General features: G+C 40.6%; 1 protein-coding gene and 1 long non-coding RNA gene across 5 annotated transcripts in view; both read right to left on the reverse strand.

Annotated features, from left to right (window-relative positions):
* LOC116524433 overlaps positions 1–459 on the reverse strand; it is a 1,586-nt gene extending 1,127 nt beyond the window's left edge. The window contains exon 1 of the long non-coding RNA XR_004257327.1: positions 209–459. This is a non-coding gene — a long non-coding RNA (uncharacterized LOC116524433). The remainder of the gene's footprint in view (positions 1–208) is intronic.
* The window catches only part of AFF1 (AF4/FMR2 family member 1), a 188,872-nt gene that overhangs the window by 26,638 nt on the left and 136,261 nt on the right, over positions 1–25,973 (reverse strand). For all 4 annotated transcript variants that reach the window (XM_032239681.1, XM_032239680.1, XM_032239684.1 and 1 more), the window contains 6 exons: positions 24,886–24,922; positions 20,763–20,817; positions 9,318–9,372; positions 9,155–9,192; positions 6,660–6,816; positions 466–1,398 (listed from right to left, as the gene is read on the reverse strand). In XM_032239681.1, coding sequence (XP_032095572.1) covers positions 466–1,398; positions 6,660–6,816; positions 9,155–9,192; positions 9,318–9,372; positions 20,763–20,817; positions 24,886–24,922 — 1,275 coding nt within the window. The remainder of the gene's footprint in view (positions 1–465; positions 1,399–6,659; positions 6,817–9,154; positions 9,193–9,317; positions 9,373–20,762; positions 20,818–24,885; positions 24,923–25,973) is intronic.

The raw sequence follows: 25,973 nt of genomic DNA on the forward strand, positions 1-25,973 counted from the left end.
GGCAATTCTCCTGCCTCAGCCTCCTGAGTAGCTGGGATTACAGGCATGCACCACCATGCCCAGCTGATTTTTTTTGTATTTTTAGTAGAGACAGGGTTTCACCATGTTGACCAGGATGGTCTCAATCTCTTGACCTCGTTATCCAACCGCCTCGGCCTCCCAAAGTACTGGGATTACAGGCGTGAGCCACCGTGCCCGGCAATAGCACCTATCATTTTTAATGACTGCCTCATCTTTTTTCAAATTAGAAAGACCAATAAAGGGACACAACACATGCTAATGCCCATCTGCAGAATGAGAAGCAAAGTCCAGACAGGTCACACTGGTAGAAGGCGCAAAGGCTACAACGAATCAAAGCAAAGACCTGTGAGACAACTCAACTGGGCTTAAATCAAGGGCCGATCAACCACCAAGCCAACAGCAGGGATGGCCCACACTGGGTCAGGGCCGTCTCCCCATACTCACCTTTCTCTTTTTGGCCAACTTGCTTGAGCTATCTGAGCTCCTCTTCTCAGAACTATGCTTCTTCCCGGTGGGTGGCTGTTTATCTTCCGCTTTCCTCTGGCGGCTCCCCTTCCCAGGAGGTTGGGGTATCCGAGAGAGCAGGTCTAGGGTGATCTTCACCATCAAGCTTTGGGGGAGAGGAGTGTCCCTGAGCGGTGAGAGCAGCTTGGTGTCTCTCAAAGGCAATGGGAGTCTGTCTTTGCGGCTGTCCTCCTGGACTACCACGGCTTGGCGGCAGCCATTAGTCCTGCTGCCTCCACCACTGTGAGACGGGCCCTGGCTCTGAGTCAGGGGAACAAGAGCAAAATGCTCAGGGCTCCTGTCCTCCACATTGTCCTTCGTGAGTTCTGGGCCTGAGGGCGCCTTAGAGGGGGCGGGGAGGGAGCTCTTGTGCTTCTTCTTCTCACTGGACGGGGGCACTGCTGGCTTGGGCTCTCTGGTTGCTGCGGCCCGTGGCCGTCCTTTCGTCTTCACCTTGGGCTTGTCTTTGGAAGTCTGGTCTCTGGAGCCATAGGGAAGAAGTCCTGGCTCCCTTTCCACCTGCAGGCTGGCCCGCGAATCCGCCCGGGCAGAGGCCTTGACAGGTTTTTTGGGTTGTTTGGTTCCAACGGTTTGCCTCTGCGGGGGCTCTTGCTGTGCCGGGGATTTCTGACAGCTCCTCTTTCCAGGGTGGGGGACTTCGGAAGGGGCCCGGGGGGCTTTGCTGGAGCTTTTCGGGGGAGGATCTTTGGATTCAGAACGCTCCTGACTTGCAGCACCCTCACTGCTGCCCTTACTCTCTGGGTGCCGCTGAGGGGGCTCTGTGTTCCCGGGGCCCTCTGGTGGCGCGGCGGGTTGGCTGACTTTGGTCAGCCAGTTGTCCAGCTGCCATTTGTTTGTTGCTGGAGGCTCAGGCTAAAAATCAGGAAAGAAAAGAAAGTGTTAACTGACCGATGATGACAAATTATTCTTTTGGGCTTGTCATCCAATTATACAGGACTGTCACTCCAAACCTAAGAATTTAGATGCCATCCTCCTCCTCAGATTAGAAGTCAAGCTCTGTAATAACTCTTAAAGCAACCTTCACTTTTTTGTGGGATTTAGAAATTTGGCAATAGCAAATATTAACTAACAGGCCACTGCTAACTGCTGAGAAATCTTTGTAATATATTCTCTGGTAATTATAGCATAATTTAAACAGAATTGGCACATTTTGGTTTGTAAACTACTCTATTAAGGAATAACAGGAAATGAGTAAAAAATCATTTTATCAAATATTTGCAGAAGGCAGTTAATGAATAAACTAAGTTTTGTGGGGTCACACTTTATCCTTTTTCAGACATACTTTTCAAATGAAGATGACTTTTATTCAAGATGAGATCATCTCTCTTTTTTACGTGTGACAGGGTCTTACTCTGTTGCCCAGGCTGGAGTGCAGTGGCACGATCACTGCTCGCAGCAGCCTCAAACTCCTGGCCTCAAGTGATTCTCCTGCCTCAGTCTGCCAAAGCACTAGAGTAACAGGCCCATTTCTCTCACTTATTTAAAAGCATTATGCAGTAAACATCTATACGTTGACCAAGTTATCATATCACATGCAGTAAATACTGATTTGCAATTTTTACACCTGGATAAAAAGTCAACTGGGTCACATTAACCAAGCACTAGTCCCACGTGAACTCTTTAAAAGTCAAACATTGGGCTGGGTGCGGTGGCTCACACCTGCAATCCCACCACTTTAAGAGGCTGAGGCAGGCGGATCACGAGGTCAAGAGATTGAGACCAGCCCAGCCAACACAGTGAAACCCCGTCTCTACTAAAATACAGAAATTAGCTGGGAATCGTGGCATGTGCCTGCAGTCCCAGCTATTCAGGAGGCTGAGGCAGGAGAACTGCTCGAACCTGGGAGGCGAAGGTTGCAGTGAGCCGGTATCGCACCACTGCACTCCAGTCTGGTGTCTGGCAACAGAGCAAGACTCTGTCTCAAACAAACAAACAACAACAAAAAACCCAGAGGTTCCTGGCTTGTTATCTTAACTGTTAGTTCAACCTTTGTTGCTGAATTAACTGCTGCTGCATTCCACCACGTCTCTCCAACTCAGCTATTAGGCCTTATTAAAAGAATGACAGAGGGCCGGGCATGGTGGCTCATGCCTGTAATCCAAGCACTTTGGAGGCCAAGGTGGGCGGATCACCTGAGGTCGGGAGTTCAAGACCAGCCTGACCAACAGGGTGAAACCCCATCTTAAAAAAAGAGGAAAAAACAAAAAAAAGAATGACAGAGACTCTTGTGCCTCCAAGTTCCACTACTGTATCTTGCACATAGTGGGTGCATGAGATATTTGAGTATTCCTCTAGGTAGATTACTATACCCATGAATTTCATATCATACAGAAAAATATTAGTGTCTAACAGTGATAGCTGTTACATTTATTTTAAAGACAGTACATCACTGACCTTATGAAAAACACTAAAGATCCACTCTGAGAGATGGTTTGTAAGAATAAGTCATATACATAATATATCAGAGAATTAATTGAAAGACATCCCACTTCAGATTTATTTGATTAGATTATAGATAAGGAGACCACTCCGGTAGGTGGAAAAGTGTTAAGGGGAAGAAAGACTGCTGATAATTTTCCTCACTGGAACATCCCAAATACTTTAACCCCACAAAAACATGAAAATCTAATGATGCAAAATATGTGGCTATGACATAAAGGTTTTTTGGTCAGGAAAAGGTTGGGTAATAAAACGATCAGGTAGATAGTTTGGGTTTCGTGTGACTTTAAGAAACTTAAAAAACCAGGAACATTCTGTGCACAGAAAGATGACTGCATAATTCCTTTTCTTTTCTGTTTACCCCATACTGCTGCTTATGATAACATTGTCTTCCTTCCCCTGTGTCAACTGTATATCCATGCCGTCATCTGAATGTAAGGGTAGAGAGGGAGGGAAGAGGAAACTACTATTATGTGCCAGGCATTTTGTCACATGTAATCTAAATCTGTATTCGGTATTCTAAGAAGGCAGAATGGTTGTTAAGGGTAGAGAAAAGATTAGCACACAATACCCACTTGTCAAACATGATTTCCTGCAGAGACTTCAGGGTGTGGTTACATAAGCAGTTAACTGATGGGACAAGGTAGTGAGATACATCACTTGTCAATCACGTCAGGGAAGAAGCCTTCACACCCTTCCTCAGGAAAGGTATGGACATAGCTCACCCACTGGCTATGTTTACAACTGCACTCCAATCCCTGACATGCTCTTTCTTAATAAATAGAAGACTATTTATGTGTAAACCCAAAAGGGAAGTCATTCCTGGTATAAATAACATCCAGTTTTCCCCCAACCCTGAAAACAGGACAGTACTGAGATACATTTAATAGTCCCTGAAGGAATGTCCTGGTTACAGAAATAAAGTATTTTCTTCTACTACAGTCCTAAAAATGTTCAGAAGGAATGCCCATGTTCCAATTTGAGGGTAAAATTGAGTAGTTGAGCCAGGCAAGGGGGTACAGGTAGGGGCAATCCTATACGTCCAATATTAAGTCGTGAAACGAATACAGTTCCTTTGAGGTATTATTAGGTGCTGAGATGGGAAAAATGTTTTCATAAGCAATTGATTAGAAATATTTTTAGGCTGGGCGTGGTGGTTCATGCCTGTAATCCCAGCACTTTGGGAGTCCGGGAGGCCGAGGTGGGTGGATCACTTGAGGTCAGGAGCTCGAGACCAGCCTGGCCAACATGGTGAAACCCCATCTCTACTAAAAATATAAAAATTAGCTGGGCATGGTGGCACATGCCTGTAGTCCCAGCTACTCAGGAGGTTGAGGCAGGAGAATCGCTTGAACCCAGGAGGCAGAGGTTGCATTGAGCTGACATCATACCACTGCACTCCAGCCTGGGTGACAGAATGAGACTGTGTCTCAATAAAAATAAATAAATAAAAATGAAAATAAAACATTTTTTAAAATAAAGTTTAAGTGGATAAAAGTCCCAAGGTTTTAGACTATCAAATATCCTGGGAATATTTTATCTTTGTTTAGAGGATCAAAGTTTGAACTTTCATTCCTTCCTCTGCCTCTCCGCACCCCACCCCCAATCTGTCCACCCAGTGCTGGTGCAACTCAAATACTGCAAATTAGAAATAATTTTAAAAAGGCATATAATTTTTTATTAGATGTTTTAATAAACTGGCAAAAGTTAGGGTATTTCAGAATGAATTATGATTCTGAATTAAGTGTAGAGCTTCAAAATATCTCATGTACCCATAAACATCTATACCTACACCTACTATGTACCCAAAAAAATTAAAAGAAGACATAAAGAGTGAGAAAGTTAAGAGTGAAAATTCCATAATCAGCTGTATCTACAGTGGGTGCATGAAATTATCTACAGCTGATGATGGAATATTAAAGAAAAAGAATTCTCATTAACATCTGTATGTACAGCTAATTATGGAATTTGTGTTACATCAAAATAACACCAGAGATTTATAATAATGCAGGTATTTACTGTAAAAGAAAAGAGATACAGTTAAACAGGAAAAATTTAAAATCTAAACAAAGATAAAATATTCCCAGCAGGATGAGCCTCAGTATATATAACACATACTGTTCCCAAGCCTGGAAACACTAGCCTTTTTAGTAAGGTATTTTTAAAAGATAAGGCAGGATAGGACCATTTATTTTACACCTAAGAGGTTTCATTCTATTCTAGTAACTTCTCGAGCAATAAAATATATCTATGTCTCATTACCACAAACATGAGATTTTCTTTCAGGTTTCAATTATTCAGCCAAATCCGTACCATTTCCATTTTATTTGAATTAAATGTTGCTTAATTATCTTTTCTACATCAGTAATCTAACTAGCATGAAGATTTTTCTTATGGAATAAGGTGAAACATAAAGCAAAGATCTTACAAGCATTAACAGTGAACAATTTATCTGCACAGCAGAGTCAGTATCCTTTTCCCTGAGGCATAGAAAAACTATTTCAATAGCCATTAGTATCATATAAGGAAACAAAGAGCCTCAGAAACACAATGTAGTTTCTAAAATCTGAAAGGCATTTCAAGTGCAGTTAATTCTGATGCATGTCTGTTCACTCCAAAACATACCAAGCTCTTATTTTCTGTGCCAGACACAGATTCACAGCTAACAGAAAATGACAGCCAGTTATTTTCTCAGCCTCCCTCGCCCTCAGACAAGACCCTGAAGTCTCCCTACATCAGCTCCAGATGTATTCAGTTAATGCCCAATTGGACCTGCTTTGCTTTCTAAACAGAGACAAATACAGAAAGCTTTTTAATGCTTTCCTAATTAGAAAGCTTCATTTCCTGGCATTCCCATATTAAATATCTGGAATAATTTTCTTGATATAGGCTGGTCTCATTCACCAAAAAGAAAAGAATGCCTTCCCTTTTCATTAATTTCTTTCCTGGGCATAATTTTTACACTGCTACCTAAATTTTGAGGGTATTTGGCAACCCTGTTAGATGTTACTAACAATTTCTTGTGCCCAACAAGCCAGTAAATAGCATAAACCCTCTAGATATATTTAGTGTTTAAGATTTTCAGTGGTGACAAGCAAACACCACTATCCCTGTTTTACATGGGGCAGAAGGGAGCAAAAAACAGAACCCTGGCAAAATCACTTTGCCATCAATTTAATGCATGGCTTTTGGTGATTCGAAAATAGAACTCCTGATGACTTATTTCTAGTTCACATTCCTGCCCTTTGCTAAATCGGGTGGTCTCCTTTTGCTTTCCTTAATTCATGCATTTCTGAAATTTCAAAAAGAATTCTCATTAATATTAAAACAGCAGCCTACAGAAACCAAGTTTTCTTTTTAAGGGAAAAGAAAATGGTGTGCAAACACTCTTAATGAGTTGATCTTCAAAACAACACTAGCAATGACAGAGAAGGACCTATTATTTTGAACAGGGGAGAAAAGACCTCTCTCCCTAACTCTCCTTTATTAAATATTTGGTAAGAAACAAACAAATAGAAACAGATGGCTCTATACAGCGTAGGAGCAGGAAAGCATTGCCCCATGGGACAGCACGACTCAGTCTCATGGTCAGTCCTGACTCACAACACAAGACTCTAGCTTCAAAGGACAGAATGCTGCCATCTGAGGCGGCCATCTCGAGGGGGACACGGTACCTCCGGAGCCGGGGTTTCTAGGGGCTCATTTTCTTCGCTGTCACTTGAACTGCTCTCGCTCTCCGAATCTGAGGAGCTGTCTGAGTCACTGGTGCTTTCTGACTCTGCACTGCTGGAATGTGCTGATGCCACTGGTTCTGGAAGGGACTGTGGAACACTGCAAAGCAACCAAAAGATAAAATTAGAAGGCACCATGCAAGATGGACTTCTCTCTTTCTCCCTTGCCCATTTTTCTGCTACTTGAAAGGAAGGGCCTCTATATTAGTTTTACTGCTAAACTATCACATCATCCAGTTGAGAGAGGCCCAAAGTAGTTTAATAGAACAGCAAAAACCTCTGAAAACAGTTTACCAGACAAATGAATGAAAGAGAAGCCTGTGAAATTTTACTCCTGAAGAGTATTTCAAGTGATCCAAAATTTAAGTTAGATGCTGGGTGCTTCATATGAAGGCTTGGTAAACCATAGCCTAGGCTGCCTGCCTGCTTTTTTCTAAATAATTTCTTATTAGAACACACTCATGCCCTTTTTTTTAATGTACTGTGTCTGCGTTTACACTGCAATGGCAAATTTGAACAGCTGCAATAGAGACATATATGGCCCACAAAGCCTAAAAATTTACGATCTGATCCTTTAACTTTGCTGGTCTCTGCTACACATAACCAAATAAAATTAATTTCTAAAAGAAAAGCCAGTGATTAAAATCTCCCTATATTTTCTACACAAGAACTGGGTGGCAGCCAGAGATCATTAAATGTAAATGGTGTTCCTTTGCAAGGTGAACTCAAAAGTAACCAAGTAACCCTTTCACACTTCCTAGTGGAACTACAAAACGGACCATTCTTTATAAGTGGCTTAGAGGTCATCCCCAAATATCAGCCAAAGTAGAGATTACCTACTCCAAATTTTAAGATTGGGGCAATAAATCTAAGTGAGTGAGAAAACACATTGATCACACTGCTAGACACATAAAGAATTTCGAAGCATATATAATCTTAAAGTCTCACCCTAGATGATACTAGTTAAAGCAATAAGTCATTAACTATAATGTGGACAGAGTCCAAATCTATCTAAAATATTTTCAAAATAAATTAGTAAATAACACATATTAGAATACAATTATTAAACAATAACAAAATCACTAGTTGAGGTAATTTTAAAACACACATGATACTGCTATGTAATTTGCTCGCAGAAATGCTATACCCAGTTTGTAGCCCTGTCTGTACCAGCAGCTAAAGAGCGTAACCCAGTTATGAGCAAAAGGGGCCGCGCTCTCAATGTTACTCCTGCCTCGAATGTGTGCTGCCACTTGGTCTTTTCTGTTTCCTTTCCCTTCACTTTTAGAAGTTAGGCTACCTTGTCATGTTTAAGAGGCATCATAACCCACCAGAAATTACTGAACAAAATAAGATATAATTAAACAAGCAAACTTTATGAATCTCTAAGAGTGCACATAATTACATGGGCTTCCTCTACATTCACAGTAACATCCCCTGCATAATGGACAAGATTTTATTGCTGAGCTCGTCTCTGAGTGGATGAGCACAGCTCAAGGGAGTAAAACAATGTAACTTTGTCCATGAAAGGCAGGTATTTGGCATATTACCAGAGGAAAATATTATAAAAGTAGTTCAAATAGTTCATATTTTCAAAAAATTAAATCATCACATTTCCTAAAGTATGGCTGGCTTGTTCCATTTCCCATCACACTAAAATGCACTGCTGATCATTCTGAAAAGCAGCTGAAACAATATGAAAATTCATATAACTAAGAAAATAGGCATAGTGGAAAAGAAGTTCTGGAAATAAGCGAGCTTTATTGAAAACAGCAAATCTATTACCTCCATTAAAACACTGGGCTCATCAGTTTAACTTTTCAAATACTGATTACCTAATACTGATGATAAATTGTATTTTAAGCTTGTGTGTAAACTCCTTTTTTTTTTTTTTTTTTTTTTTTTTGAGATGGAGTGTTACTTTGTCACCTAGGCTGGAGTGCAATGGCATGATCTCGGCTCACTTGCAACCTCCATCTCCCGGCTTCAAGCGATTCTCCTGCCTCAGCCTCCCAAGTAGCTGGGACTACAGGCATGCACTACCACACCCAGCTCATTTTTGTATTTTTAGTAGAGACAGGGTTTCACCATGTTGACCAGGTTGGTCTTGAACTCCTGTCCTTAAGTGATCCACCCACCTGGGCTTCCCAAAGTGTTGGAAATACAGGCATGAGCTAGCATGCCTGTAAATGCTTAAAAATCTTTCACATCTAGGCTGACAATGTAGATGAGTGTCGCGATCTTGCTTTTATAGGGTTAACAACCTCCCTATGGCTGATTTAAGCTTCCAAAATATTAAACAGGTACTTTCCTTTTACTGTGATCCTTCGGCTCCTTCCCATGAAAAAACTGTGAAAGTACTAAATAAAGCTTTATTTTTCCCATTTGGTAAAAAATTGCAAACATTCTGTACAGATGGGGAGAAATCCACACGGTACCTTGGAGGTGCAGATGAGGAGGGAGGCTTCTCTGGGGTCTAGGCATTCACAATAAGGGGAAGAAGGACCAGGAAAAGAACAAAAAACAGGTTAGAACAAGCAGCTCAGATATGTTAGATGGATTTTAAAGGACTCCTGGTACTACAGGGTGCACAGCACTTACTTGTTCACTGTCACTGTCCTCACTGTCACTGAGCTGAAGGTCGTCTTCGAGCATGCTGGAATGGGCAGGGACACAGAGAAGAAAGAATGTGAAATGATTTCTAACAACTTTTCTAGCATATAAATAGAAAATATGCCTAATTAAACAAAAAAGAGACAGGATATGTGTCAGTTCTCTTTATTTATTAAATGCTGTATTTTCCTAGAAATGTAAATTTTACAATTATACGATTACGATGTACAACATACAATCATAATTATACAATTATAACACAGAAACAAGTTAAATGCAAACCTCTTACCATCTCCAAACCGATTCTTTCACATGTTACAAACACTGAAGCAGAACTACCACATGACAAAGATTCATTGCAAGCCCTGAGACTAAAGTCCCCAGCTCCCAATCAGTGAGGTCAGGGTTCACGAAAACAGAACAAATGGCGGGGGTGGGTGGGAGAGATACATAATACACTCAATTACTTTCTTCCATAAGCTCTAACTGAACTAGAATAATTAGCCAATAAATGAATTAAAGCTGGATGAATATTTGTAAAGCGCTCAGAACAGTGCCAGGCTCATAAAAAGTGCAACATTAGAATTAAACACACAGTAGACGCTTGATGCTATTAAGGCAACTATCACCCAACAATGCAGTTACTTTACGTTTCTGTCCAAAGGACATTATTAATAGTGAGTTCTATTTTTGACAGGTAATGAATTATTCTCTTTTGCCTATGTAAACACTGACCAATGAGAAGAACGGTAATACAAATGAGATTGTCTACAAATTATGTTTAACCTTATTGCTATTGTTTCAGTGGGGAAAAAAATCAGTTCATTTCCTCTAACTTATCTGTAGGCATTCTGGCTTATGGTGAACCTAAATAGTAAAAAGCAAATATTTTCCAATCTATACATGTGTTGTCAAATTTTAAGAACTCCCCCCCACCCATGTTTGATCTTATTCCATGGATATGCCCAAATATCACAGGAATGATTCAGTAATTGCTTCTTCTCACCCCTTTCCCCCAAATTTTATGAGCATGGCTATTTGAGCAAATGTTGTAAGTAAAACTGAAAAGAGAAAAATAATCTGCTGGAGTGTTACCAATGCTCCAAAAAGCTAATTATTAGAGATTAAAATCCTTTAGTATTTCCAAAAATACCTATTCAAAAATCTAACGATTTTTACTGCAAAGCCACGATCTACCACTGAAAAATGGGCCATAGTTACTTTGGAAATCCTGGTAAAAACCACTATATTTTCTAATGAAAATGAATAAAACTTGGCTCTTTCGTAAATGACCGCCTACATGAGGTGGTAATTCTGCCAAGAAACAACTTTCATAAATGTACTAAAAACATACTGGGATAAGTTTCTAAATAAAATGAAAACTGTTAGCAGCTTTTAAATGTAGAGCTTGCTCAATATTTATCTAACAGAAGCTAAATTCGTATTTTTATTTCTTTTTGAGACAGGGTGTCTCACTCTGTTACCCAGGTGTGATCTTGGCTCACTGCAGCCTCTTGGCTCACTGCAACATCTACCTCCTGGGCTCAAGCAACCCGCCTGCCTCAGCCTCCTGAATAGTTGGGACTACAGGTGCATGCCACCACACCCAGCTAATTTTTGTGTTTTTGTAGAGATGAGGTCTTACTATGCTGTCCAGGCTTATCTAGGGCTCCTGCGCTGTCTGTCCACCTCAGCTTCCCAAACTGCTGGGATTATAGGCGTGAGCCGCTGTGTACGGCTCAATTCATATTTTTTTCAAGGCTAGAAAATATAGCTTTCAGTCACAGAACTTGGCAGTTAGCAACATAATGGAATATAAGAAAAAGTCACTCAACAGGCTTATTGCTAAATGGTGGCTTGGCTAGGATACACAAAAGCAAAAGATAAAAGACATGTCTTTAGAATAAATGTAAAGTATAAGACAACCAGAAAAAAAAATCTGGCAAGGTGTATTCAATATTAGCCACCAACCACAACAAAACAAAAAAGGAACCTCTTTCTTAGTTACTAGGTTTGTTTTGAATAAAGCTGATTTGCCTTAACTCCTGTAACATCAATGATCATGTAATCCAACCACACTTCCTGTTTTGAGCACAGGATTAAAAATTCTGTAACTTTTTCTTCTAACTACCGAACATCTAACTTCTATGAATGTGCTCTCCTAAAGTACATCAGAAAGTTAAAGAAAGTTCTGACTTTTGGCTCTACTCCCTCTTCAAGATGAATAGGTACCATGAATTCAAGATAAACAGATACCATGAATATGTCATCACAGATTCTAAAAATTTTCCCTTCAGACAATTATGTAGACTATAACAAAATGAGCCTGCGGGTAAAAAAACTATTCTAAACCTAAAGAGTAGGACTGTGATCTCTGAAGGAAGATTGCAAAAGTTATCTCCAGAAATCATAAACCAGTATGGTTAAACAAAACCTCTCCTCCCTCATTTGGGATGCACTGAGATTTATACATGAAGTATTTTACTTAATAAAAATTTGTGAGTATAATTTATTTGATAAAGAATAAATGATCTCACATGAGAATCAGCAGACATGTGTATCGTTAGTGTCTGCAGGCACAGCGAAGAGTAAGCACAGAATATTCCAGAAAGCATGATTTACTGTATCACCAGAGGTGGGTATCTCAACATAAACTAGCATGCTATTATTGGCGGAAAAAATTGCAGCAAGAGAAACATTTTTTCTAAAGTTTTTATGTAAAAAAAATGTATGACATCTACCTTTTTAAAAAGTTACAAGTCATAACTAAGTTATGTTAATATAGAATATTAATCATGAATGCCATTATGATTTTTTTTAAAAACAGTAAATCTATGTAGCTGAAAAAAGAGCTTGCTTGATGACAGGTGAAGGATTTTTAGGCGTAAAGACAAATTTTAAACGAATTTAAATTTCCTTTAAATCTAAGAGGCTAATGTCCTCTGCCTGTCCCACAAACTATATTTGCAGCCAAGCATACACTATATGTGCAGAACCAGTCCTCGAATGTGGAGGAGGAAATGGACTACAGCACACCTGGGTGAGCACCTCTGTCCCCACAAGAGAATCCAAATCTCTTAGACCCAGTCTCAGTCATAGCAATAAAGCCTAGGTCAAGAGAACAGAGAGCTCAATGGATGTGCTTCTTCTTTCTCACCTGTATAAGCTTTTTTGAATTAGGATCAAGTCATTTTCACCTTTATATTCTGTCTAGACACTGGTAGATATTAAAAAAAAAAAAAAAAAAAAAAGCAGGCTGAATGAATAAGACCCCTCTGTTGAATAAGTAACAGTACCATGCAGGTGTGCTCACTATGTGATCAGAACAGATGCTACCTATCATTACAATCCTGTGTGGTGGCTTTGACCATCCCTTCATATTCTGAGGATGAGAAAAACGGCCACCCGACATGCCCAAGATCATGAAGCTGCCGCACGCTGGAGCTAGGATGCAATCTATCCCATCTGATACAAGATCCCCTTGTTCTGGCCAATATTTGACACAATGGTTAGAAAACCTAACTGATGGAATTAAATCTAAGTTCCAGAACCCACCAAGAGAAAGACCCTGATTTAAAATAAAACTACTTTTCTATTAGAATAAATTCAATATACTATGTTTCCCTTATGAAAGTAAATTAACTTTAAATCTTACATACTTTAACTGGTCAAATAACTAATTTCATTTTCAAACTCCAAGGCAAGGCAGTTATTTCAAAACATATGGAACCATATTACTTACTTTTATACTGTTCAAAAGAAGACAAATTAAAGCAACTCTTTAAACTACATATAGGTTTCGTCACATTTTACATTTGGTTAGGTAAACTTTTTGCTTACAGGTAACAAACAATTCTCAAAACCCTTTGTACAAATGCATTTTTCAGGCAGCTGTTCTAGCAAAGCTTAAAGAGCCACATACAGGTCCTGGCAGGCACACTGCGTGAGTCAGCCCAGCTGTTACAGCGTGAAGACATAAAGACAAGTTGCCATTTCTTTTCCATTTCTTAGGACTGGGCTTGCCCAAAGCTTTCACTGCCAATATTTGCAACATCTCAGTTCAGACCCAGAAAGTATTTACATAACCTTATTTCTTAGCTTAATATTTCTTATGATCATTTTGAGAAAGAGCAAGTGAAGTCAAGATCACAGTAGTTATTTAAAATTAATAAGTCACAACCATGGTATCAGGTGTGCTAAAAATAATAAAAGTAACACTTTTCAAGAACCATTAACAAGTATGTGGGAATGTGTAAACTTAGAGTCTCACAAATGTAAAACTGATCCAGAGATAGGATGGGCAATGGGGCATAAGGCAGGAGACAGAGGCTGGGCTCCAGAGCACATCCAGAATCTTTTTTATTTTTTTTTCAATCTGAGACAAGGTCTCACTCTGTCGCCCATGCTGGAATGCAGTGGCACCATTATGGCTCACTGCAACCTCTGTGCCATTTAGGTTCAAGTGACCCTCCCACTTAAGGCCCCTGAGTAGCTGGGACTATAGGTTTGTGCCACAACGTTCAGCAATTTTTTCAAGAAATTTTTTGTGGAAGCAAGGTCTTACTGGATGCACAGTCTGAATTCATTTACTTTCAAGGCTCAAGCAGTCCTCTCATCTCAGCTTCCCAAAGTGTTGGGATTATAGGTGTGAGCCACCATGACTGGCCCCAGAATCCCAGCATTTTCAAAGCAAACAGACTCTGATTCCTTTCTTGATACACGTAGAAATAAGGACTGCCCATACATTCTAAGGGTCAACGGAAGGTTACAAATTACAGAGCAGGCTAAACAAAGAATAGACGAAAAAGTGAAAAGGCAGATCTCCAGCAGTTGTGACATAACATTTAATGGGAACTCTCCAAATGGTGACAATAGTTAAAAGGCAGAATTCAAGTTCATGGAGAAACTTTCTACAGGAATTATGGGATAACAAGACAGAGGGGAAACTGACTCTACATGATTAACTCTAGTGAAAAGGGTTAATGGCTGATATGATAAAAATGGTCGCTGGAGTTATAAAAGATTACTTAAACTCCGTGGATGAAGTGAAGATTATCTGACGTCAGATAAGGAAATGAAAAAAATTACAAGAGTATAAATGAGGGAAAATTTGACGTTAAATCATTAAGTATGACAAATAAGGTACGAGAATGATGTACTTTCAACTAAAAACAAAATCTAAAATCGTATTAAACATTGTGTACAGTATTTAATCAATTTTATCATGTAATGGCTCCTTCTGCATTTATTCTGAGCACTTACTATGTGCAGGCACCACTCTAGACCCTGTGGCTACAACTCTGAGCCGAAAAATATCCCCGCTAGTCTAGAGGAGGGAGACAAATAAAATACACCATTTCTCAGTGGGTAACAAGCCTATGGAAGGAAACGGATAAAAGAGAAAGGATAGCTGGAAGTCACTCTTTTATACAGAGTAGTTAGGGAAAACTACTGATAGAGGCGACCCCGGGACGGAGCTGAAAGGAGGGAGAGAGCACAATGCAAGTCTTGTGAGGAGAGTCATCCGGGCACCAAAAAGAGCAGGGAGGCCACGGCTGCTAGAATGGAAAGTGGACCTGTGCATGGGGGAGGGGCAGTGGTAGGGGTAGGGGTAGGTTACGGAGGGTCTTGCAGGCCTTTGCTGGGGACAAAGGAGGCAGGAATGTGAATATGCTTGTGAAAGTGGACCACACCATGTTGGTTTAACAGCCCAGCATCCCATAGAGAGGGTGAAATATACAAACTACCCTTAAGTCTAACAGATTCCTAGTGAATTAAAATATATTTTCTTCAATCTTTCAATCTATGCTTAAAGTAGCCTAGGGTCACTTATTGGAGTAAGTTAGCATTTATGGTGTTAAACAACACTTAAAGGGACCCTTAAGGGCTCCCCAAAAACCAGGTTTTATATATGCAAATGGGCTCTTTCAAAGTGGTCATTAAAAAAAAAAAAAAAAAAATTACTCCCTAAGGTTTCCAAAAGCTTTCAAAACCTACAGCATAAACTGTCAAGCTCCTTTCAAGGTGGCAAATAAGTCTCTGCTTTTCTCTTATCAAATGTCACCCTCTCTGGTGACCTCTCTGGACCCCTCTTTTCCCTGAAGTATAACTACTATCCAAATAACTCTTCTCAATCCTGCCACTGTCACATCCCTTATTCTGTATTATGTGCCACCTACACTCTGTTACAAAATGTGGAAGACAAGGATTTTGTCTTATTGACCAGTTTCTCCAAGTACCTAAAGCAGCACCAAGCACACAGAATGCAGGGTCCGGCAAGGTGGCTCACACCTGTAATCCAAACACTTTGGGAGGCCAAGGTGGGCAGACTGCCTGAGCCCAGGAGTTCAAGACAAGCCTGGGCAAAATGGTGAAACCCCGCCTCCACTAAAAATACAAAAATTAGTTGGGCATGGTGGCACATGCCTGTAAGCCCAGCTACTCGGGAGGCTGCGGCAGAAGAACTCCTTGAACCAGGACCTGGAAGGCGGAGGCTGCAGCGAGCTGAGGTCATGCCACCGCACTTCAGACTGGGCTACAGAGTGACACTCCATCTCAAAAAAAAAAAAAAAAAAATTAGCCAGGTATGGTGGTGCACGCCTGTAGCCCCAACTATTCAAGAGGGAAAGGTAGGAGGACTGCTTGAACCCAGAAGGTGGAGGTTGCAGTGAGCAGAGGTCACTCCACTGCACTCCAGCCTGGGTGACAGAATGGGATGGTTTCAAAAAAGGGAAAGAAAAAGTGAGATGAACACTTAGGGAAAAAAATTTTTTTTAATTAATAAATGTTCTGCGATGCTGAAGGTTTAATGCAGATCTACAGATATAAAAATAACCAGCACAAATGTTTGTTCTTGTTTTGGGGGAGGTGAAGAACTGTGAATAAGGGATGCAGATATTACTTCAATGTCAAGTTCTAAGCTTTACACATGGGGCAGATTTCTACTACTTCCATATTATTTATCAGCAAATTGTACTTTCAGTTAGACCTGCCAATGAAATATTCAGGTTCAAACTGTGTAAGTTAACATTTAAACGCTAGAGGAAAAATTTAATTTCCTTAGACTAACTATGAGTTAAATATGCTACAAGTAAAGCATGTCTTCGGACTTGATTCTAGTACATTTCAGCGGACACTACTTACGTCCTGATGTGATAATTTTATACTACAATAAATAGATAGAATGAGTCTTCCTTAGTTCTTTCCCAAGATATTTAAAATCCAACAATGTTTTGAGTAAAAGTTGAAAACTCAGGCTCATTTGAAAAGGTACCAGACTCACCCCAGCCTTTATTAACTTGGCACCAGTCCTCCTCTTCCAACTCCAGGGATAATCCCCACCTCAGCCTTCACATCCAGAAATTTCCCTCATTTCAAAAGAAACTTTCCACATAAGTAATAAAAATTTCAAATTGCTATAATGACTAATTTCTATCTCTCGAGGCAAAAAAGAAAAATAATAGAAGGCACCTTTTTGTAAGGACTTGGCATTTGGAGTGGGGGAAGAAACAAATCAGCTAGAATAAACAAATAAATTGCTGTTTAGCTTCTAAAATATTAACACTTTGTCTGCCTTCAAATGCACTGACACCAGTAATCTAAACCTTGCTGCACAGAAAGAGAATTGTCCACAGTTACATGAAGGACACAATTACTGTATAAAAAAAGGAAATACTTTGTACTTTGTCCTCAGCACTTCACAGATCTAAGCCTTGGAAAGGAAGAGGATTCCAAAGCCAAGAACCCTTAAACAAATACGCCCTCTCTTAAACTTAGTGGCAAATTGCACTAACATCCTAGCTAATCAGTTACCTACAGAACTTTAAAGAAGGAATTCATTATTTGAGAAATAACTACAGCTAAAACTAGAGAGAGAAATAAATGCTAAACCATTACATTAAATTTCACACCTATATCCTTCTACCACCTTGCTACCCTCTACCCATATCTGCATTAATAGACCTTCTCACAAGCTTATCCTTTATTACTGGGCCCCTCTTTTATCCTCTTATATGTCCTATTCCACTTGCCTAAGGATTCCCAAGTCCTCATAACTCTGAAAGAAAAAGCATTAAGACCTAGATTGATTTTTTAAACCAAAGTATAAATGACCCTGTAATTAATAATTTTTTCTGGCATTCAAAATGCATTAGAATATCTCCCTAGCACTCTATGTGCCACTCAAATAGCTTAACTGCATGTCAAAGAACCCTACCGCTGACAATAGATCAAATTAACCTGCAAGTACTCAGAGATTTGCCATACAAAATCTGAAACAATGATTGCAATTTGCAAATTAATTGGGACACCACTTTCATCTAATCTCCATTAAAAGCGAGTTCATAAAGGCCATTCCTTTTTCCCATGGGTACATTTCATTTTGGCACTTATCAATATCACCATGGCCATCCCCCACATAATCACTAAATCCACACAACCCTCATTATCTACTCAGCCTCAGTATCATTTCTCTTCTGTATTACTCTTCCTTCTCCTGCCTTCCACTAGGTCCTATACTTTCACCCCTTCTGTAAATCTATTAGGATCATCACAAATATTCTTTCCTAGATAATTTTATATGTACTAAATGAATAGTTATTACAAAGCAAATACTACATTTCACAAGATAGTTGTTAGCAACCTTCAGGCACCTCTGATTTGAGTGGTTTAACACTGCTATCAAGAAAGACACTCATTTCAGGCTGGGCACCATGGCTCACGCCCGTAATCCCAACACTTTGGGGGGCTGAGGTGGGCGGATCATGAGGTCAGTTCAAGACCAGCCTAACCAACATAGTGAAACCCCGTCTCTACTAAAAAAATACAAAAATTAGTTGAGCATGGGGGTGTGTGCCTGTAATCCCAGCTACTCAGGAGGCTAAGGCAAGAGAATTGCTTGAACTCGGGAAGCGGAGGTTGCAGTGAGCCGAGATCAAGCCACTGCACTCCAGCCTGGTGACAGAGCAAGACACTGTCTCAAAAAAAAAAACAAAAAACAAACAAACAAACAAACAAAACCCCACCCATTTCACTGAACAGAATCATCACAGGAATGGTCTGTCTCTGAAAGCTGATAGAAACTGGAGTGAGAGGATGTGACTTCTGCCGGCTCAGTCTGAGGCCGCCTCTCAGGTGTAGATCAGACCCAGCTGCCTTTCTTCCTTTACCCACAGTCCACAGACACAGTGACTTCCCCACTTTGGTGCAACTGCTCCAACCACTGTACTCCTGGGAGAGCTCCTCCCCTCTATGCTTACAGTCAATTGGGATGCCCAGGCTTTAATGCCCCTTCCTGGCTGCCCCAAAGACAATGGTCAAGGTCTTTTATGGTCTACAGGGCTTGACAACCAACCATCACAAAGAAATACCCCATGTAAAACCCTGGGGAGATTACAGCGCTTCTACAGAATTCTTACAGTTGTGGTCCTTGATCTGCAGATTCTACTCCCTACCAGCCCTCAACTGGTTTAATAAACCTCCTCCTTCCTTAAATGTAATCCACATCAGTGACCTGAGAATCTTAAAATCAGCAGCCAGTAAAATTTCCAGAGAGATAACGGGAGTATGGTGGTGTGTGTGCTGGTAATCCATCTATTCAGGATGCTGTGGCTGGAGGATCACTTGAGCTCAGCAGTTTAAGACAAGCCTGGACAACATAGCAAGACCCTGTCTTTAAAAATATGTTAAAACATACTCAGTAGAAGTGTAAAAGAAACAAAAGAAAAGCTGAAAGAGAAAAGGGAAGGGGAGCCATCACAGTGGGCTGTGCCTGTAGTCCTAGCTACTCAGGAGGCTGAGGCAGGAGAACTATTTGAGCCCACAAGTTTGAGGCTGCAGTGTGCTATTTGGGCTTGTGAATAGCCACTGCACTCCATCCTCGGCAACACAGCAATCGTGTCTCCAAAAATAAAGAAAAGGAAAAAAAAGAAGCTAAGTGTGGAAGCTCATACCTGTCATCCCAGCACTTTGGGAAGCTAAAGCTGGAGGGCTGCTTTAGCCCAGGAGTTGGAGACTAGCCTGGGCAACACAGGGAGGCCCAATCTCTACCACAAACAAACAAAAAAACAAAAAACTGGGAGTGCCCTGTAGTCCACTGTACTCCGGCCTGGGAGACAGAGCAAGACCCTGTTTCAAAACAAAACAAAACAAATAACTGACAAAAGGTACCATTTACTTTCTCAGCAAAAGGCATTAAAAACAACAACCAAACAAACCTCATCATCTACCAGTACCACAAATAAAATAGTCTTTTACCACAGGCATAATACCCATCTTTCAGACCAAAAAAACACCTCATCTTCTTGTTCCTTTTTTCCCTCATTTAGCTATGGTGAAATGAAAACAAAGCACATCAAGGAATTGGCACTTGGAAAACAATCACTTAACCCAGTTTCACATTTAGTCATGGCAAGAAGACAGAATAACCTCTTCAGCTCAGTATTTGGTTCTTAAAAGCTGGAGCTTAAACTCCTGGGCCACCTGAAATCCTGAGACTAGCAACACAGAGATAGTGACAGATCAGATAATGAAGGAAAGCATCCTCACTTAGTCCCTACGACCATGTCTTGTCATAGGAAAATAAATAACAGTTAAACACCATCAAGAAATGACAAATTGGGTCAAAAATGCCAATTTAAAAATCTTTAATATGCAATCTAAAATGTTCCAAAAACCCAAAATATATTTGAACTTACTGGCCTTAATAAAGAATAGCTGGGCAATAAGATTAGCTCTTCATTAGTAAATTAGGCCAAAAAAGGGCAGAAAACCTTCAATTGTGTGCATCCCCCAAATCTTGTTTCCAACAGCTAAGGCTATTTAAGACTGACGTTTTAAAAGCCACGGCCTTCTATTTTCATAGTTAACGTGTAAATAATGGCTCAAAAACCTTTTTTTCACCTCAAGAAGACCCTTTAGCAAACTCTCCAATGCTACACAGGCCTTCAATAGGGAAACTTAATCCAAATATTAGGTCGAGCATGGTGGCTCACGCCTGTAATCCCAACACTTTGGGAGGCCAAGGCAGGCGGATCACTTGAGGTCAGGAATCTGAGACCAGCCTGGCCAACGTGATGAGCCACTGCCTCTACTAAAAATACAAAAATTAGTCGAGCATGGTGACAGGCACCTATAGTCCCAGCTACTCTGAGTAGCTGGCTGACACGTGAGAATCGCTTGAACCCGGGAGACAGAGGTTGCAGTGAGCCGAGACAGCGCTACTGCACTCTACCCTGGGTGACAGAGTAAAAAGTCTGTCTCAGAAAAAACAAACAAACAAAAATTAACGTGGGCCCTCTCTTCCCTTTACAATGCAGCAGTATCTTATTAATGTCATTACATAAAAGCAGGAAAAAAATATCTAAGCCATACATTATATGAGACATTATAATTTCATACTACAAATTTTTAATAAACAAAAAGCATTTTACTTACGACGATGTTCCTTGCTGAGAATTTGGGTGGGTTTTTGAAGATGTATCATATTGTTCTGTGGGGAAGGGAAACATTATCAGAGCAACAAAATGACACATATTTACAGGATCACCAGTTGTATGTTCTTTTTTGTCCCTCCCCACTTTTTACCTAAACACACTGCACACTTGGTACAATCTCACCATTATAAGATGACATATATGTTACTTCTAGAGAGAAGGCTTGTTCAGAATCAAGAAACTCTCAATAGGCCAAAAACACTTTGAAAAGCAATATTTGCAGTATACCCTACCTATGATGCCAGGAATTTTCCTACGTGTTAGAAGATCTCTCTGTCCTCGACAGGGTGGACACCCACATGGAAGGAGTCTGCCAGGGCTACACTCCCAGTGCCCTGGCCCCCAAGTGACTTGACACAGATATCAGTGATTTGTTATCACTCCCTTTTGACAGCCCAGTCCTAGGTGCTCTCCCTCCCACCTGTCCCTTCGTTATTTAACTCCCCACCTGCAATTCATTCATTCAGCAGCTATTTATAGACTGCCTCATAGAGACCAACATGTTTAAGGCATTTGGCCCTGTCCTCAAAGAGCACACAGTTGACTGAGGGACATGAAACGGGCCCATGAATTATCTGTAATCCTAGGCAGTGTGAGATGAAGTACACAGGTCAATCACATAAATTAACTGCCCTGGGAATCCACAGTATGGTTGCTCTCTTGTTAATGCCAAAGAAGGCAAATTCAAGAAAGAACAAAATGAACTGTGTTACAAAGGACAGCCAAGATTCTGGCAGAGTGATGCTGGCAAGAGAGAGGAAGGTGGGAGCAAACATGAAGAGAGGGTCTGAGTTTGGAAAGAGCAGGGCTGAGGTGCAGAATCTGTGCTGGACAGCGCTGAAGCAGGTGGAAGCAGAAATTATGACTGTATTTGCTGGGCAATAAGACACATCAATGATCTAAACAGGAACATGACACAGTGATTCCTCAGAAGGATTACTCTGGTAGTGCTACCTAACATAACTTAGAAGGGAGCAGGAAATGTTACATGTGGAGGCAGCTGCATTTGTCTAGACATGAGGTAATAGGGACCTGAAACAGAATTGGAAGTGAAAAAGAAACATGGGTACCTTTTAGGCAGGGTTGAATGACATTTCCCACAAATGTCATGCGGAGACCCTTGGATATTTGCAATTAGTCACTTTACCCTCATGGTGGCAGCAGCTCTCATATGATGTTTTCAAATAGCCTCCCCTAGGTCTAGAAAGCTAGGACCAAGACTCCAAATGAGAGGGGCAAAGGCCCCTCTTCTGACCCTTCACAGGGACTCCACATGATCATTTTGACTGGGTTCTAAATTCCACAGGGTCTGGTTATGTTTTGCAATTGTGGACATAAAACATTAGGGCATCCAAGTAAAATCCCCATACTTTCCCTCCCCATGGACTCTAAAACCTATGTACCAGTACCGTAAGATCAGTGTTGAAGAAACCAGAGTTGACTTGCTGGGCATACTTTAAGAAATGTGCATCTTCTCTTCACTGAAAGCTATATCCATCCATACCCCATCATCCTCTTCATCCAACATGCAACAAACTAGATTCCTCTTTTGCAGGCCACAAAGACCACATTCTCACAAAGATAAGTAAGCCTCCCAGAATAGCAGAAGAAAGTGACAGCAGCGTGAAAGATCTGGGGGTATGCAGCTGGTGAGCCAGGACCTCCAGGAGGCCCACCAGTGGTTGTACAATTTCTCATTAGAGTAATAAGGAACTGACCCACACTACTGCACAGGGCAAGGGGATAAACCATCCCAGGGCAAGAGGATGATCCATCCCTGGCCAAGAAATTGCTTGTCTGTTCATCTTCAACTATACTTTGCTAAAACGGGAAATCAAATGGTTTAATGGACTAAAGGTTCTTTCTAAACCATGAGTTAGCAACAAAGCAAACCATGAGCAACCCCACAGAAGACATACCACCGCATGACCAGTAGCCCAAGAAGACCGAAGGTGGGGGCGGGGTGGCGCCAAGAGGTACACAGCAACCCCATCCACGGCTGAGCTAGCGTTCTGCCTTCAGACCTGTGCACACTCCACTGGTCTGGGCCAGCTGCCAAGACGTTGAGAAAAAAAGACTTTCCAATCTCCCCAAGCAGCCATCCATTTCCGTGAATTTTACCTGGCCACTCATACGATACTGTAGTAGCAAAAGAGTCAGGTTTCTCTGCATTTGGGGGAAAATTTAGTTATGACTTCTTTGCAAGATCTTACTCATTATCTCTAGAGCAGGGAACAGCAAATTTTACCTACAGAGGCCAGACAATAAGTATTTTAGGTTTTCTGTGCTATACTTTGTAGAATAATAAATGACTGGGTAGCTATGTCCCAATAAAATTTTATTTAGAGAAACTAGTGGCAGGGCAGATTTAACCTTCAGGCTGTAGTTTCCTCACCTCTGTTGTAGAGAAAGGATATTCTATTTCTTGCTTTTCTAATACTTTTGCCCTCTCCTCACATCCTTGCAATTCAAACAACATTAAAAAAAATTGAGGGAAAATAATGAGGTGGGCAGATTTGAAGGAAAAATCATCTAAGCTCTCCTCTCCTAACATGCATATACACCTCTATACCCTACTTTTGGTTTCCCCATCATTTGAAAACTATTATTTCATAACTTTGGCAATTACCACATCCTGCTGCATGTTATCACCACCTGTGTAAGTGTCTTATTATTCTTACCTTTATTTTGTTTGTTTGTTTATTTCTTTTTGAGATGGAGTCTTGCTCTGTTGCCCAGGCTGGAGTGGAGTGGTACAATCTCAGCTCACTACAACCTCCGCCTCCCAGGTTTAAGCCATTCTCCTGCCTCAGCATCCCATGTAGCTGGGATTATAGGCACGCACCACCACATCCAGCTAATTTTTGTATTTTCAGGAGAGACAGGGTTTTACCATGTTGGTCAGACTGGTCTCGAACTCCTGATCTCAAGTGATCCACTCATAGCCTCCCAAAGTGCTGGGATTACAGGCATGAGCCACCATGCCTCGCACCCCTCACCATATTTTCATGAACTAAGTGATTATAAATACTCTACTCAATTTTATTTACTTTCCTATTTAATTATTTGAGACAGGGTCTTACTGTACTGCCCAAGGTGATATCAAACTCCTGAGTTCAAGCAATCCTCCTGCCTCAGCCTCCCAAGCAGCTGGGAGTACAGGTGCATACCACCACAACTGGCTTATCCTAGTCTGTAAGGCTTCAGCCTTGCAAATAGCACACAAAGAATTTATTGATCTGAGGGGTTACTACTAAAGAGAAAGGCTGGATCCAGTTAGTGTTCTTCTATTTCCCTCCAAGTTCTCAAGTATTTACAATCCATGAAAAGGGACTGAAAAAGAATTACATGGCAAATAAATATAGTGGGGCTAGACAAACTGTATGTTATATTCCTTACAAAAATTTCTAAGTTTTGTTTTTTACCATATAAGAATCACAAACTCCAATCTATTGTTGTATACAATTCCTAGCTCTGTCGGTCACATTTGATACAGCTACTATGTGTCAGTAATACCACCTTAATTTGTTTAGTATATCACTGAAACATCTTTATTAACTCTTTGCAACAATTTTTTTTTTTTTTTTTTTTTTTTTGAGACAGGGTTTGCTCTCTCAGGCTGGAGTGCAGTGACAGAATCTTGGCTCACTGCAATCTCTACCTCCTAGGCTCAAGTGATCCTCCCACCTCAGCCTCCCAAGTAGCTGGGACCATAGGCACAAGCCTCCATGCCCGGCTAATTTTTGTATTTTTTGTAGAGACAGGGTTTCACCATGTGGCCCAGGCTGGTCTTGAACTCCTGGGCTTAGGCAATTCACCTGCCTTGGCCTCCCAAAGTGCCGGGATTATAGGCATGAGCCACTGTGTGCCCATCCAACAATTTTAAATTCCACATAAAGAATAGTTTTATAGTTTTATATTTGTTCTCCTATCCTATTCTTTCAACATAGGAAGGCTTCATCTCTGCTGGGAGATTTTTTACAAATGTTTTTTATGTTAAAAAAAAAAACAGTAAAAGCTATGCTTTGTTCTCTGAGCCAATAAACAGTTTCAAATTTACTTACTTTGGTTTTGGGTTGCAGAACTGATATGCTGAGAGTCCTAGAAAGAAAAATAAAAACATCTAGTTATTACAAGATTAAGGCTTATAAAGTTAAAGGCAAAACTGTAGAGCTTTTAATATTAAAAGGATATAGTATTATGAAACTTTGAAATATACAGAAAAATGGAAACTCATTTTTCTATATATAGAAATACCCATACTACCCATCACATAGATTCTATAATTATTTCATTACATGACTTGCAGCTAGCCATCCAACCTTTTTCCACGAATAAGTTGAAAACACTGATTAACCTAATTTTAGCTTTCATTGCTTCTCTTCTTTCCAAGAGTTTATTTTTCCTTTGTTGCACAAAGATATTTTTACAGAGTTTAGTACTTTAAAACAAGTAATAATGAGTATCTCTGACCTTTTTTTTTTGAGATGGAGTGCACTCTGTTGCTAGGCTGGAATGCAGTGGCGCAATCTCAGCTCACTGCAATCTCTGCCTCCTGGGTTCAAGTGATTCTCCTGCCTCAGGCTCCCAAGAAGCTGGGACTACAGGTGCGCACCACCACGCCCTGCTAATTTTTGTATTTTTTGGAGACAATGTTTTGCCGCATTGCCCGGGCTGGTCTTGAACTCCTGGACTCAGGTGATCTACCTACTTCAGCCTCCCAAAGTGCTGGGAATACAGGCATGAGTCACTGTGCCCAGCCTAGAACTACTTTTCAGAACAGTATCATAGAAACGAATAGCTCTCTCTCTCCATGTATGTATTATATACATAAAACAATGCACATGCATATCGGATTGAACAAAAAACACAGATCTGAAGGTACTATTTCTACATTTTGAAGGTTATCCAAAAGGATAAACCAAAAAAAGGAAAATGGCAGTGTTTCGACGCATCATTCATAAATACTGTAACAGAAACACACGAGTCAGCAGTTTATTTGCTTGTTATTAAACAAGCACTCATGTAACTGATCACATTAAACTCAAGAACAGTAGGGAGTGTGAGACATGTAAGATGTATGTGCATATGTGTATACCTAATTCTGAACGAGAAATCACACACTCAATTTCCCTGCCCCTCTGTTTCCCCA

Source organism: Sapajus apella, unplaced genomic scaffold (genome assembly GCF_009761245.1).
Source record: "Sapajus apella isolate SASKATOON/1434 unplaced genomic scaffold, GSC_monkey_1.0 scaffold45, whole genome shotgun sequence".
In the NCBI taxonomy this organism is placed as follows: domain Eukaryota; kingdom Metazoa; phylum Chordata; class Mammalia; order Primates; family Cebidae; genus Sapajus; species Sapajus apella.